Here is a 16,367-nt window from a genome sequence, read left to right on the forward strand (position 1 = left end):
ATATTTTATCTAAATAATTAAAAGAGCAATATGATGTATTAATATTTCAGAAAATATTTTAACTGATTTCTCAAAATACATTTGACATTATAGAAATGGTGAATCACTTGGAAAGTGTCCTTATTGAAATTCTTTACTGCAAATTAATACACATTATTTTTTATTTTTGTTTAAACTGAGGTAAAAGTCCAAAAGTATGAATTTGAATTAGTATAGTTCAGTCAAATAAATAGCTACAGTCTGTAATTCATAGCATAGCCTAGATCTGCTTTCTACTGTCTTTATGAAATATGGAGTATCACCAACTACCTTGAAACTCAGTTTTTTCATCTGTATGTAATAAGAACACTGGATGAAATCATATTAACAATTAAATAAAAAATGAGACAATCTACATAAAATGGTTAGCAAATAGTAAATGATTATATGTAAGTATGTATGTAGGTTTTATTTACCTTTGATTTTGAATTATAAATAAAATGCAAATTTCCTGTGGATACTTGTGTTAACTCTGGCCAGAAAATCACATTACATAGGTAAAATATCCAGTCAAATGAATTCCTATTCTTTGAGACAAATCAATTTAGGCCTCCCTTTCTCTATGTAGTAGAATACTACAAAAGACTACCACATCGATGGTGTAATGAAATATTCTTAAACATAAAAATAACTAGAAATAAATTTATAAGTAAGTGATAGTTGTAGCCATTGATAAAAGTCTGTCTGAATAACACTCACTACTATTATAGTGATTAAAGACCTGGATTGATTATAGAATGAATTTTACATCTACTAGTGATCCAAATCCAAATTGACTATTTGTTCATTGGAATGTTAGAATCAATTTAAATTGCAGCATACATTGTAATTTATTATATGACAGTAACTATGAATTTCATGTCACTATAAAATGTTCATTAGATTGATGGACTATTTTTAATTACAGGATAAAAAAATGTATCACTTAATATTAAAAGCTGAGCTGGCGCGTATTTGTTTTTCACAGAGGTAACTTTTCAAAAAAGTAGCATGCAATTACCAACATTTGTTGAAATAACGATAACTAATAGGATAAAATGAATAAATTAAAATCTATATTTTAAGAGGAATAGTTATATAATATTTTTCCAAGGAGATTACGAGATTACATTTTAATATCTATCATTTTATTAACCAGTGTGCAAGTCATATGGTCCAATGAAGAGATAACGTAATAACTTTGTCATCTGCCTAGAGGAAGTGTTTTCATAAATGCAAATGCACAATTGATACAAAGCCAGAGTCAAGAATGGGTTTCAGATCTTTAAGAAATACTACTGTGCTGGACCTGATGGCTTCCTACTTATTTTGGACTTAAGCCCTTAAGCGATTAATGATCCCTTAAAGTTCTATTGATTTTTGTCTATTTAAGAAGTATAATATTGGAAATATATGTCAATTATATTACTAACATTTTAGATAGAGTGATGAACAACAAACAAAATTTAATCTTAAGATATGACAATAATTTGTTGTGACTGGGACTGGTTACCAAGTCATTACACTTTTGTATCAAATATATAAATATCATTTTATTTAAACTGAGATATACTCAGATTTTCATGAAAATTAGAGACCATATTTATGTTATATAAATTAATTATAATTTTCTGTTCAAAATTTACCCCCTCTGCACAAAATACCACAAAGCTTCAAAATCGGGTTTTTGTATTAAAATAGATGGAATGCAAACAGGTTTTTTTTTTTTACTGACTGCCAGACTTCTTGGCACACAGAACCTATCCTAGATAATTCCTGAAGCAAAATATCCATATAGGACTTTCTTTTCCCATTCTACTAACATCCAATGTGTGATCTGAAGAAAAGTACTTTAGAGAGTACTTCACCTTGCATAAAAAGGCACTTATCTTCTAATGAAATTCTACTGATTTAAAATAATCTACGTTTCCTTCTTTAAAGTGGTATAATGAGACTGTAATGAAGAATGTTGAAATGCCTCTAAAATGCCTTGAAATTGTGAAAAGAATGGTAGAGCCCTCAATTGAATGCAATTTTGAAAGAATTGAGTAGAGACCCTAAAGAGAATGCAAATCATGCCTCTTGCCAAACGTGAATCATAATTGTCCTTATTTATTGAGGGTGCCATAATCACCATCATTACTTATGAGTGCAGCTGTTCATATTGATTGAATTTCCAAGGTGTCCCAGAAATTGCACAAAAAACACAGGTTCAGTCCTCTAGGAAATTATATTCTAGACTGACACTATCCAACATGGTAGCCACTAGCCGCAGGTGGCTAATTTAATGGAAATAAATTAAATTTAAACAACATTAGTTCTTCTCTCATACCATCCACATTTCAATTGTTCAATAGCCCTTTGTGGCTAATGGCTATCATATTAAATAGCATAGATATAGATAATTTCCATAATCACAGAAAATTCTGTTGGACAGCCTCTTATAGCAGCTTGGCACATATATGCTACAACAAATATTATTCATGAATATAACTTATGCAATAGTATTTCTATATACTACTTTTCTTTAATTTTCACTAGAAAACGTAGGTTATTCATCAGAAAGTCATAATACTTCTATAATCATCTTGATATGAATCAACCAATTATTTTTATCTCAACTACCAGAGATAGGTTCTAGCACATGATAGTTACTAAACAAATATTTGTTGAATGAATAAATGCATAAATGTACAAATATTTTTGTGTATACAAACATATTTCTGGAGTTCATTTTTCTTGCAATTAAGGGAATAACAAACACAATAAAATTATTTTCTCAATAAAAGAATGATAACCTTGTCTGGAAGAAAACAAACACAATAAGCCAGAAATAGAACACTGTACTGTGCTGGATCAATTGCTAATAAATACAAGAGAATCTTTAGATAAACAGGTCTTCAATGTTAGTTATAGGGAATAGGGAAGATTTTTCTCATGAGGAAAGGACTTAAGGTAAATTCTCTAGAATAACAGATTTTTTAAAAACTGAAAAGCCTGATATATGAGAAGGCAGTACAAACCAAAGTTTTGGAGTTGGGAAAAAGGTTAATTTATTTTGAGGGAATAGAGAGATTACCAGAATCTCCTGTTGAATGAAGTATTCTAGTTGACAAAGTTGAATGGAGTACAGTCAATTTAGACATTCTCATACAAGCACTGAGTCTTCTGAAATGTTTATGATGAAACTGATTAGAATGATTAACTGTTTTGCTCTGAAAAAAAAAAAAAACAGAAGGAACATAGAAAATATAGGCATAACATAATGCCTGTTTTGACTTGTTTTTTTAAAAAATGACTAGAGATATGTGAGAACCAAGAACCAATGGGTCCCAAGAGACAAATCGTAACTCTAATAGAAAGATACACAAAAAAAGCTAATGTAACCATATAATGAAACTGCCTCTATTTCAGTGGAATGTGCATATTTCAATGTTAGTACAAGCCAGATGGCAACAGCCTTTGTTCTAACAGGGTCTGATGATAATATGTATACTTAAAATATGTCACAATTACACACCCACTCATCTTCCTGTAGATAGCAGTAAAGAACTGCTGCTGACAATTTCAACCACAACTTATCTTCCCTACAGAACCATTTTGATCTTCCCCTTCATTCACAAGAGAATCAAATAAAACCAATGTTCCCAGTACACAGCATGGTTCTGAGTCATGAAAATAATGGAAGTTAGTTGCCATTAATTACTATTCTATGAGTTGATACTGATAGCTAGAATTAAATATTATATATGAATTATGAAGAGAAATTATTTTAACTAATTTAAACTCATGTTTAGAAACATATTCAGTGTCTCCATTGATACTAATGTGTCTTATAAAAAATAAAACTGTTTCGAGAACTATGGGATAGAGATTAATTTAGGGATGTCATCTTTAACTCTTCATCAGCTCTCACATCATCCTTTCAAATATTATCCTTATATTTCAAGTACAGGGTTTTAAAAATATTTATTGGAAATATGCATGTAAATTGAAAATTCAAAGTAGTAATAAAGAGTATATGATGAAAAATAAATCTCCATTCTATTCAAGACTCCCAGTAATCTTCCAAGAGGTAACCACTATTACTGGATTAGTATGTGTGCATCTTTCCAGAAAGAATTTCTCTCTCCTCTCTCTCTCTCTCTCTCTCTCTCTCTCTCTCTCTCTCTCTCATACACAGGTAATGCTATATACCCTATCAATAATGCCAAACAGTATTTCTATACAAACTATTACTTAAAGTAGAAGAGTATTCCAATGTATAGATGAATGTGTACTACTTTTCATTTAGTTAGGCATTTAACTTGTTCTTAGTTATTTTCAAATGCAAGGATCTGTTACAAAGAATATCTTCTTACATATAGTTTTACATATTTTACTTTGGTACATCTGCAGTGTACATTCTGAAAAAGTAACTGCTCAAAAGATAAATGCATTTTAAACTTTGGTATTTCCAATTGGTCCCCCAAAGAGAATGATTCAATATATAATTGTATCAAAAAATCAGAGCGTATTTACAAAGAACCGCATGAGGCAAGGAAGAAAATTATCTATTTTATGGACGTAAAATATTCCCCTGAGAGAATATTTCTAAGACAGTTAAGTAACTAAGTCTGTTAGTAAATAAATAATTTCAGTAAAATTAATCAGTTTACCTGGCCATTTTGGATTTGATAAATATCACTGCATGATATTTTTGATTGTTGAAATTCCAAATGTATCAGACCAAATGTCAATGACATATGGTATACAGTTATTTAGTTTAGCAATTGCATAGAGAAACAATCATAAACGATGACTCATTTTCTCCTTTCATTGTGTGTATGTGTATAATTTCAATTTCAAAGACTTTAAAAACATATACCCTTTAATTTAGATCTGAAAATGTGTCATTTACTAAAATGAGTTGTACACAATTCTTAGCTATTGCTACCACATAAGTAATTTATTGCATCTAATTTTAGAGGAATCTCAACCTAGCCTTAGAATTCCATAATCTTAACTCACCAGTTAGGCTAACAAAAAGAAATGAAATCTCTACTGGCTTTAGGTTTCAATGCTGTTGATCAGTACCTGTGAAGTTGGACACTTATTATCAAAGAATTTCCTTTTTTATAATTCCAAGTAGGTTGCTTCATGAGGAATTATAATTCTTGACTAAGCATTTTAATATTCTAAACATACCACACAGTGATACACAAATGTGATATAATATTTTATGAAATGCATTTAATGTAAGAATTCCTTCCAAGTGTTCATAAAGCACTAAAACAATAATTCCAGAAAATAATAAATGTGAATTCACAAAAATTATAGTCAATTTCAAGTGACATGTATGCTACTTATGGTTTGAATTTAAATTTTAATATGTAGGTATCAAATTTTGGCCATAACTTGGACTAATTATTGCCAAATATATTTCCATAAATGATATGTATTTAGGATGATATGAGCTCATGAAATAATTATGATATGCATAAATATATTCACAGACATTTAGACAAAGATTCTCAGCTATTCATATCAAATTCAGTCAAATAATGTTTAATTTAGTACTAATAACCTTAATTCTGGAGAGATCTATTTGATCAATAATTTCATTTTCTAGTGCCCAAATGTGTTTATGTAATGATGTGCATACACTTGAGTACAGTATGAAAGCATGTATACACAACACATGCCTATATGTTACTTAGTAGAGTAAAACAGAGATATGTTTGTTCATGTGGATAAACGTTTTGGCTCAAATTTTGTCACAGTTACATGATTTGTTTATGTCTTTTTTAGGCAATGGTCAACATTCAAAGAAATTAGGAGTCTTCAGATTAATAAATGAGGCTTTTCCTTATTTCTATGATGTTTTCCCTCCTGTGTTGTTTTGTTCTGGTCCCTTATCACAGTGTTTTCTCGAAATTCACTTTCCTGCAGAGCATCTTACAGAGACACCTAGTGGTAAAAAGTAGTAGTGACTTCTCAGGCCATCCTTAATGTTGAGTTAATGGCAGAAAGTTTTCATCTTTTATTTATTTGAACCACAAAAGGTAATCTGGAATATTAGCATAAATGTCTCTAACAAAACTATAACCTAAATTAATCCCAAATACATTTAATACTTCTTATTTTAATAAAATTTATTTTAATTAAGGAAATAAATATTTAAAATAAATAATACAAAACCAAAAATGAAACTTTGATAGTAAATGAAATTGTGAAGATTTGGGAAAATAATGAAATAATGAAATAATGAAATATAATAGCAATGTCTCAGCTATTTCGAGAATTCTAAAAATTGATTAAGACATTTTATGAGCTTTTAAACTTCTATAAAATTAATCAACATTGAGACTTTGTTTCTTATAAGACTCAATATTTATATGTCAATGGTTTCTAGGTGTAATTAATATGCAATTTTTAATTTATATATTACACTTTCATTTTGAGGATATGAAAGTGATTTCACACTTAAAAGTAAATTTTGTAAAATGTTTATATCATATTAGAAGATCATGTACTAAATAAAAAATACAGTAACAAGTCTTTTGTGGATGAAGTTAGTTATTTCTGTTCATATAATGTACCTGTGGCTAGTGGTTATCGTTTCTAGGCCAGTCACTTCTAAATTTAACAGAAACTTTTAATACAGAATTTAATTTCCATTATCTGACATTACATATTACTTCTTTTTTCCCTTCCTCTTGTACATGACCAAAACTTAAACAGTTATTTCCAAATAAAGTATTTAGGCATAACCAAAAAAAATTTCACAGCAGATTCAGAGGAAATACCAGAAATGTTGCAAAACTTCAGGAGATTGCAATATGCACCACCTCTAGATTAATACTTCTAATTTAACATATATAGATTATGTGGAAAGATGCATTTCTTGGATATATATATATACATATACAGATTTTATATATATATATATATACATATATACATATATATATATATACATATATCTATATTAAGATTAATCATGTTTAACTAGAATATTGTAACCGCAACAATACAATATCCTAAATATAACTAAGAATAAGACAATATCAATTATGTTTAAGACATAATTCCAAAACAAAATGGATAAAATACATTTACATGGTGAAACTACCCAGTTATCAAAGAAACAGGCACATGTGCACTCAGCCTGCATTGGGCCACTTATGATCAACTTTTCTTTTACAGCTGGGATAGAATGCAGGTCTAATATTACAAACACTGAAAACACGTTTTATGGATGTAGAAAACCCCCTTTTGGGGAGGGAGGTGTCTGATTTCACAGAAAGAACCAGGAATACTTACTGTAGAGATGACGCTAGTGGAGTTTAGCAGGTGACTCTTCAAGAAACTCGCTATCGAAACTGCATTTATTTGGGGGTTTTCCAGCTTTTTAGTATACACCAAATGTATTCACAAACGTTCTCTCTAAAAGTCGTTCACATTCCCTTGTATTGCCCAGACATACCTATAAAACGTAATTCTCAGGGGGAAAAAAAAAAATAGAGCCCTTGTTTGCAGCTAAGATGAACCACTCCCTCTTCCAGGGTCCTTTACAGTAAGTACATGAGACAGCAGCATGGGCTCTATTATTCTAAATGGCAGGAGGAAGGCAGGCGATCAGTACAGGGCTGGAATCATCTGTCCCTGACCACCAACAAGCCTGGCACTGTCGGGGTTATTTCCACTCCTCCCTTTCCCAATCCGAAGATTGCACAGTCCCACGCTTGTATTACGCACATGGTCCAAGACTCCTCTGTCTCCTACGACTGTGAACATCCAAGGGGGGCTCCGATTGCGCCGCCCTAGCCAAGGGACATCTTCGCCCTCGGCTGCCATCTATCGGCCACCGAGCGCCCGCTTCGCCCCGGGCCCATCATGTCTGCTGCAGCTTGGCTCGCACCAGCGGCGCGACAATAAACAAGTGCACTGGACAGGGCCCTGCACTCGCTCTGGAGCAGATGTCTTAGAGACCCGGGTGATGCTTACCGCGTTGCCACCTCCTCAGCGCCCGGGAGGAAGAAGCGACTTTCTCTGAGTTTTTTTAGAGCCACCGGGCTGCCAGGACACGCCACAGGCGTAGAACGCTGTTCCTGCCCCCCAGACTCCCCAAAGGATGTCGGAGATAGAGAGTTCCAAATCATGACGATCGTGCGCCGCATCTGGGGAAGGGATAGAGAAAAAACCCTGCAAAGACCGTGAGGGAGGAAACGGCCAAAAGGATGCGAGAGCCTTTCAAATACTAATTAGGGGCCGCGGCCGGCTCGGCGCGGGGACAGCGGTGGCGGGATCCCAGCGTGGTGGTCGCCGCTGCACTGGGGGCGAAGAACAGTACAGGAGCTGCAGCCGCCGCCACCGTAGCAGTTGAGGGGCCGGTGCCACCTCCGCTCGCCCCCTCACTACCATGTACAGTGTGCGCTGCAAGAAGAAGGCGGGAGATCCATGCACACCCACGCGACCCGCTTCCTCCGGCTCGTCCCCGGGCGTGCGCCACTGACCAGGGGGGAATGTGGTGAAGACGGCGAGGAGGAGAGCCGAGGGGGGAGGGGAGGGCCGGCCGGCGCGAACCCAGGCCCGAGGGTGCGGGGAGCCGGAGGTGGCCGGAGGGGGCGGCGGCCACAGCTGGGTCGGAGAAAGTTGCCCCCCGTGCAGATGGGAACTGTAAGTACCCGCCTGGGGGGGCTGCAGCGATGGGAGCCGGGGACCCCGCGATCGTGCCGTAGCACGGATGGGAGCGAGTGTGCGAGCGAGCGTGAGTGTGAGCGGGTGCAAGCGCTCGGCTGGGCTGACCGTCGCGTTGGTGGGGCCGGCGGTGCCAGGCAGTCTTCTCCACGTCCCCCTCCTCCCGCTCCGTGCCTCCCCTCCCAACAGCTCCCCTCCCCGCCCCGCCCCGCTCCTGCTCCGGGCCCCTACCGCGAGGCGCCTTTGGAGCAGGTCCTCCGCCGCCCCCTCCCCCTGCGTTCCCATCCCGCCGATCTCCATCGCCCCCCGCCCCCCCAACCGTGCTGCCCGCTCCGACTACCGCGGAGAGAGCCGGGGAGAGCCGTTTGGGGAGCCCCGGAACCCGCGGTCGCCACCGCGGCGGCGGCGGCGGCCGGGGGCTGGCGGTGTCCAGGCGCCTCTTTCCTCCAGCCGCTCGGACCGCACTGCTCCCTGCCTGCTCGCCCTCCTGGGTTTCAGAAACCCAGTGCACACCCCAAAGAGATTTTTTTTAAGGGTGGCTATGATGACTGGGCCCTGGAGATGTGAGACGGGGTAAGTCTGTCGTTTACTTTGCAAAAGAGGTTCGTGTCTGTGCGCGCGCGTGTGTGTATGTGTGTGTGACGGGGTGGCTTTCTTTCCCTCTCCTCCCTCCCCTTCCTCCTCGCTTTTCCCTTCCTTCTCTTTGGGGCGGGCTGGGGGAGGGGAGTCTCGCGTCCTGGAACTCCGGGTGCTTCTGCCTGGGCGGCCGTTCCAGCAGCTGTGCCCGGAGCCTCCGGTCCGGCCTGAGTGCTGGGCTCCAGCCCGAGCCGCTCCATTCTGCTTAATGCAGGGATGTTCAGGGAGGTGATCCAGTGTCTAAATTCTTTGGGGGAAAACAAATACAGTCTCCCGCCCCCACCCTCAAAAAAAAAAAAAATCTGATAATCTGAGAATGTGCGGCGCAGTCTCGCTTTTGCATCGGAGGTGCGTTTCCCAGTCAGAATGTCAGCCTTCCCTGGCTCATTCAACTTTATTTTCTCAAATTTGGGGTCTCATTTGATGGCAAGGAGGAGAGGAAAGGGAGTGGGGTGAGAGGAAGCTCTTCAACCCTTGCTAACCAGAACTGAATTAAAGTTGTAAACGCTCGAGTTTAATACTGGCTGGACACAATTTGCGATGGGCTCTCAGATGGGGTGGGAAGCGAATGGGGGCGGGGAAGCACTGGGAGGGAGGGGAAGGGGACCCAACCCCGCTGAATGGATGTGCAGATTTGATCCAGCGGAGAACCGAAATTTCAAGGTAAACGTTTTGCTTTCAGTAAGGGATGTTTTTGACGCTTTTAAGCTGGGAGACATTTGCTTTTGCACTGGGAGGTCGAGGATACTTGGCGAGGTTTATACATTGTGGTTCCGATTCGTCTCGACATGTCTGGGTGGCCACACGTGAATGATTCCAAGGCACGCTTACACATGTGCGTGTGATTGCAGGGGCGTTTAATAACGCAGGCTGGAGACGACTTGGGGATCAGGAGCGAGGTCTCCAGGCTTGAACCCGTTGCCTCAGAAACATCTTGGCTTTAGTTTGGGGTTGTGATTCGACATCAGACTTCGGTGGTGAGGCAAAAGCAAGATTGACCAGAGAAAAGGCATAGGTTCCCAGAGCCCAGCATTAATATAAAATGCCCACCCCCCACTCTGCCGCTCCGCTAACCAACGCAACACAGACTCACACACACTCACACACTCGTTCCATTTATGTCCTTCCTTTAAGACACTTATTCCACTTATGTCCTTCCTTTAAGAGTGCTGCTGTTGACCAGAAGTAGGAAGTCGAAGGAAACCTTGAAGGGGACAAAAAGAAAGGAAGAAAGAAAAGGGGGGAGGAGGTGGAATTGATTCCTTAGAAAATGAAATTTGGATATTAAAGCACTGACCTAAGTCCCTTGCTGTTCTCCCTCCCTTCCTCCTTTCTATTTTGCCTCTTAATCAGCCCAGATGCCCTTTCCCTTAGGAAAAAAAAGAAGGGGGGGGGAGCATTGAAAATTAAATGTAATAAGCAACTCCAAAGATGGGAATGCTGTTGTGGTGGTAGTTGAATCCAAACCTTGCTAATTCGGGAGGGTTAGTTTCGCATACCGTGGCAAGTAGACGCGGAACCCAAGGTAAGGGAGGCTTTGGCGCTGGTCCTTGGTTTACTTTTAGCTGATTCCGAGTAAGCGGCAGGGACGTCCTTTTCAAACTCAAGGTATCAGGAGGTGTCCTGAGATTGCGGATGCCTTCGCTGAGTTCTTTGTAATCCATCGTGCAGAACTATTTCAGTGGCTTAAAGATGCGGTTTGGTAGCGTCGCTGACATGATCAATGAGAAGTAGTCGCGGGGCGCTCTCAGGGAAGCGCTGTTAAGTGGCACCGTGCATGCAATTAGGACGCTGATGTGCTTAGCAGCGTGGTAGTGAAGTCCACCATCAAAGCAACCGCGCTCTCCTTTTTCCCCACACTCAAAGCACCGAAAGACAATTGGTGATTTAAGAGCTTCTTCAGGCTCCGTTTGATGCATTATCTTACCCCTTTTTGCCTCTGGAAAGTATTCTTTAGGTTCCCACCCTGACATTTCTAGAGAGGGTTTAAAATAGCCCAAGTATTGTAGCTCCTTGCCTTTCGGTGAAAATGGGAGACCTTAATGGTGAACTGTTAACTGAAAGGTTCTGAGAGAAAGGAAGGGGGGCTGGGTATAGGTGAGGTGGGAAACCTTGTAAAATGGTGCTTCTTTTCTCTTAAATTAGAACCATGAAACTATACTGACAGCCATTTTATGTATATTTATGGATTGATTTTGAAAAGGGGGGGCCAGAGAAGAACACGAAAATGGGACTTTATTTAACCTTCCCTTATCTTGTAAAGAGCAGCATATTTGCGGTGTGCTCATTATAAAATGAAATCAACCTTTAAATCAAAATGAATATCAGATTTTAATAAAATCTGGAGAATGTCAATGTTCCATTGGTGTGTGTGTGGGGGTGTCATTTATATCCCTTTCTTCTGGATTTCAAAGTAATAGTATTAAAGCAGAGACAGATTATCTGACTGATTCCTGAAATTTTTGTCATATTCTGTTGTTTCCTTGTTTCCTCTCACCCTTACAGGAGGTAAAATGCACACTTGCTGTCCCCCAGTAACTTTGGAACAGGACCTTCACAGAAAAATGCATAGCTGGATGCTGCAGACTCTAGCATTTGCTGTAACATCTCTCGTCCTTTCGTGTGCAGAAACCATCGATTATTATGGGGAAATCTGTGACAATGCATGTCCTTGCGAGGAAAAGGACGGCATTTTAACTGTGAGCTGTGAAAACCGGGGAATCATCAGTCTTTCTGAAATTAGCCCTCCTCGTTTTCCAATCTACCACCTCTTGTTGTCTGGAAACCTTTTGAGCCGTCTCTATCCCAATGAGTTTGTCAATTACACTGGGGCTTCAATTTTGCATCTGGGTAGCAATGTTATCCAGGATATTGAGACCGGGGCTTTCCACGGGCTACGGGGTTTGAGGAGATTGCATCTGAACAATAATAAACTGGAACTTCTGCGAGATGATACCTTCCTTGGCTTGGAGAACCTAGAGTACCTACAGGTCGATTACAATTACATCAGCGTCATTGAACCCAATGCTTTTGGGAAACTGCATTTGTTGCAGGTGCTTATTCTCAATGACAATCTCTTGTCCAGTTTACCCAACAATCTTTTCCGTTTTGTGCCCTTAACGCACTTGGACCTCCGGGGGAACCGGCTGAAACTTCTGCCCTATGTGGGGCTATTGCAGCACATGGATAAAGTTGTGGAGTTGCAGCTGGAGGAAAACCCCTGGAATTGTTCCTGTGAGCTGATCTCTCTCAAGGACTGGTTGGATAGCATCTCCTACTCGGCCCTGGTGGGGGATGTGGTTTGTGAAACCCCCTTCCGCTTACACGGCAGGGACTTGGATGAGGTATCCAAGCAGGAACTTTGCCCAAGGAAACTTATTTCTGACTATGAGATGAGGCCTCAGACGCCTTTGAGCACCACGGGGTATTTCCACACCACCCCAGCGTCAGTGAACTCCGTGGCTACTTCTTCCTCTGCTGTTTACAAACCCCCTTTGAAGCTCCCTAAGGGGACTCGCCAACCTAACAAGCCCAGGGTGCGCCCCACCTCTCGGCAGCCCTCCAAGGACTTGGGCTACAGCAACTATGGCCCCAGCATCGCCTACCAGACCAAATCCCCGGTGCCTTTGGAGTGTCCCACCGCGTGCACTTGCAACCTGCAGATCTCTGATCTGGGCCTCAACGTAAACTGCCAGGAGCGAAAGATTGAGAGCATCGCTGAGCTGCAGCCTAAGCCCTACAATCCCAAGAAAATGTATCTGACGGAGAACTACATTGCTGTCGTTCGCAGGACAGACTTCCTGGAGGCCACAGGGCTGGACCTCCTGCACCTGGGGAACAACCGTATCTCCATGATCCAGGACGGCGCTTTCGGGGATCTCACCAACCTGAGGCGCCTCTACCTGAATGGCAACAGGATCGAGAGGCTGAGCCCAGAGTTATTCTATGGCCTTCAGAGCCTGCAGTATCTCTTCCTCCAGTACAATCTCATACGCGAGATTCAATCTGGGACTTTCGACCCGGTCCCAAACCTCCAGCTGCTATTCTTGAATAACAACCTCCTGCAGGCCATGCCCTCAGGTGTCTTCTCTGGCCTGACCCTTCTCAGGCTGAATCTGAGGAGTAACCACTTTGCCTCCTTGCCGGTGAGTGGAGTTTTGGACCAGCTGAAGTCACTCATCCAAATCGACCTGCATGACAACCCTTGGGATTGTACCTGCGACGTGGTGGGCATGAAGCTGTGGGTCGAGCAACTCAAAGTGGGCGTCCTGGTGGACGAAGTGATCTGTAAGGCGCCGAAGAAATTCGCCGAGACCGACATGCGCTCCATCAAGTCCGAGCTGCTGTGCCCAGACTATTCGGATGTGGTGGTTCCCACGCCCACACCCTCTTCCATCCCGGTCCCTGCGAGGACCAGCGCTGTGACTCCTGCCGTCCGATTGAACAGCACCGGGGCTCCCGCGGGTCTGGGGGCAGGCGGAGGTGCGTCGTCAGTGCCCTTGTCCGTGTTAATCCTCAGCCTATTGCTGGTTTTTATCATGTCCGTCTTCGTGGCCGCTGGGCTCTTCGTGCTGGTCATGAAGCGCAGGAAGAAGACCCAGAGCGACCACACCAGCGCCAACAACTCGGACGTGAGCTCCTTCAACATGCAGTACAGCGTGTACGGGGGCGGCGGCGGAGCAGGCGGCCACCCGCACGCGCACGTGCACCACCGCGGGCCCGCGCTGCCCAAGGTGAAGACGCCGGCGGGCCACGTATACGAGTACATCCCCCATCCACTGGGCCACATGTGCAAAAACCCCATCTACCGCTCCCGAGAGGGCAACTCCGTGGAGGATTACAAAGACCTTCACGAGCTCAAGGTCACCTACAGCAGCAACCACCACCTGCAGCAGCAGCAGCCGCCGCCGCCGCCGCCGCCGCAGCCCCAGCAGCAGCCCCCGCCGCAGCTGCAGCTGCAGCAGGGGGAGGAGGAGAGGCGGGAAAGCCACCACTTGCGGAGCCCCGCCTACAGCGTCAGCACCATCGAGCCCCGGGAGGACCTGCTGTCGCCGGTGCAGGACGCCGACCGATTTTACAGGGGCATTTTAGAACCAGACAAACACTGCTCCACCACCCCCGCCGGCAGTAGTCTCCCGGAATATCCCAAATTCCCGTGCAGCCCCGCTGCTTACACTTTCTCCCCCAACTATGACCTGAGACGCCCCCATCAGTATTTGCACCCGGGGGCAGGGGACAGCAGGCTGCGGGAACCGGTGCTCTACAGCCCCCCGAGTGCTGTCTTTGTAGAACCCAACCGGAACGAGTATCTGGAGTTAAAAGCAAAACTAAACGTTGAGCCGGACTACCTCGAAGTGCTGGAAAAACAGACCACATTTAGCCAGTTCTAAAAGCAAAGAAACTCCCTTGGAGCTTTTGCATTTAAAACAAACAAGCAAGCAAACACACACGGTGAACACATTTGATTAATTGTGTTGTTTCAACGTTTAGGGTGAAGTGCCTTGGCACGGGATTTCCCAGCTTCGGGCGGAAGATACGGAAAGGGTGTGCAATTTCCTTTTAATTTTACACGCGGGAAACATTTGTGTAAACTGGGCACATCACTTTCTCTTCTTGCGTGTGAGGGAGGAGAGGAGAAGGGCTTTACGGAGGGCAATTTGCTGCGCGGGTCACTTGTTAAAGATCGCAGTCATTTTTGTAGTTGTTGGAAGTGCTAAGAATGGTGGAAGATGGCAGCGCATAGATTCAATTCTTCCTTCATTTTACTCCCTTCCACCTCCCTTTCTCCCCCTTTAAGCCATGGGTGGGTCTAAATGGCTTTTGTGGAGAGACTAGCACACCCCAACTTTAATAGGAAGTTTGTTCTCTTTCTCCCTTCCTCCTCCCTCTTTGCTTCCCTCCCTTCCTCCCTTCTCATTCCTTTCCTTTGTTTTTAAAGGATGTGTTTGTATGCATTCTGGACATTTGAATTAAAAAAAAGTATTGTGGTCTTGAAAAGGATCACCATAGATGTGGACAAATCATTAAAAATTACAGAGCTATATGATCCATAATTGATTAGTCAAAATAACTTATTGATGAAATATACAAATATTTTATTGTAGCACCTATTTTTATATGCACATTTAGCATTCCTCTTTCCTTCACTATTTAGCCTATGATTTCACAGAGGTGTCGCACGGTATTAGGAACTGCATTTCCAAAACTGGAGTGATATTAGGAAGACATTTTAAATCATTAAAAATATGGAGTACTTAATGGCAAAATCTTTATAAGCTGATGCAACCCACCCAATTGGATCTGTAATTTCAAAAAAATAAAAATAAAAGCTGATAGTATCCCAATGTATTAAAAAATAGGGCAATTAATTGGGCCATTTGAGTGGGAATTGTGTGCAAGTTTTTGGTTTCATTAGCGAAGATTTAACAGTATTTTTATTAGTGAACCAAAATGATATATTGATATATTGATTTGACTACTATTGTAGCCGATTTTCCATTATTAAACCAAACCCAGTTGCATTTGTATAGATCCACATGTACTGGCACCTCAGAAGACCAAATGATGGACTGAACAAGTCTCTATTCAATGTCTTTCTTTATTCCTGTGGGCAGCAAGCAATGATGATAACCACAGCCAGGATCTCTGTAAGATGGGGCTACTGTTGTTACAGTCTCATATGTATCCCAGCACATGTAATTTTTTAAATAGTTTCTGAATAAACACTTGATAACTATGTCAAATATGAGGGATTGAAGTAATGATTACTTAAAGTGCAAAAGACTTAACTATGTGTGCTTGATGGAATCTCCGTTATTAACAGTTTAACAATAGTAACTAAACTTTATTCTTAATAGAGAACATTTTCCCCCTAATTATCAAAATTTTAAAATATACATATATACATATGTAATTTATGCCTTTGTTGGTTCAGGGAGGTATGTTTTTCTGAATGTGCCACTTAATATGTTTATTAATTATATTTCAATTGTATACGTTGTTTCCTTACTGAAGTATTCGTCTAATACATG

General features: G+C 41.4%; 1 protein-coding gene across 6 annotated transcripts; it reads left to right on the plus strand.

Moving 5' to 3' along the window:
• The first annotated feature begins 7,734 nt into the window (after window positions 1–7,734).
• SLITRK5 (SLIT and NTRK-like family, member 5) lies at window positions 7,735–16,079 on the plus strand. Of its 6 annotated transcripts, none has more exons than XM_012648389.1 (2): window positions 7,735–8,679; window positions 11,842–15,087. In XM_012648389.1, exon 2 carries the CDS (start codon window positions 11,850–11,852, stop codon window positions 14,724–14,726), a length of 2,877 nt encoding a protein of 958 aa, XP_012503843.1. In that variant the 5' UTR covers window positions 7,735–8,679; window positions 11,842–11,849; the 3' UTR covers window positions 14,727–15,087. The 6 variants fall into 6 exon arrangements, with proteins under 6 accessions (XP_012503843.1, XP_012503842.1, XP_012503844.1 ...); XM_012648388.1 differs by lacking the exon at window positions 7,735–8,679 and adding an exon at window positions 8,751–9,273 and having other exon boundaries at window positions 11,842–16,079; XM_012648390.1 differs by lacking the exon at window positions 7,735–8,679 and adding an exon at window positions 9,449–9,999.
• The last annotated feature ends 288 nt before the right edge of the window (window positions 16,080–16,367 follow it).

This window comes from Propithecus coquereli, unplaced genomic scaffold (genome assembly GCF_000956105.1).
Source record: "Propithecus coquereli isolate 6110/MARCELLA unplaced genomic scaffold, Pcoq_1.0 Scaffold284, whole genome shotgun sequence".
Lineage (NCBI taxonomy): Eukaryota > Metazoa > Chordata > Mammalia > Primates > Indriidae > Propithecus > Propithecus coquereli.

Coding starts and splice junctions, on each gene's coding strand:
- SLITRK5 (XM_012648389.1), top strand. CDS start 11,850: ATGCACACTTGCTGTCCCCCAGTAACTTTGGAACAGGACCTTCACAGA.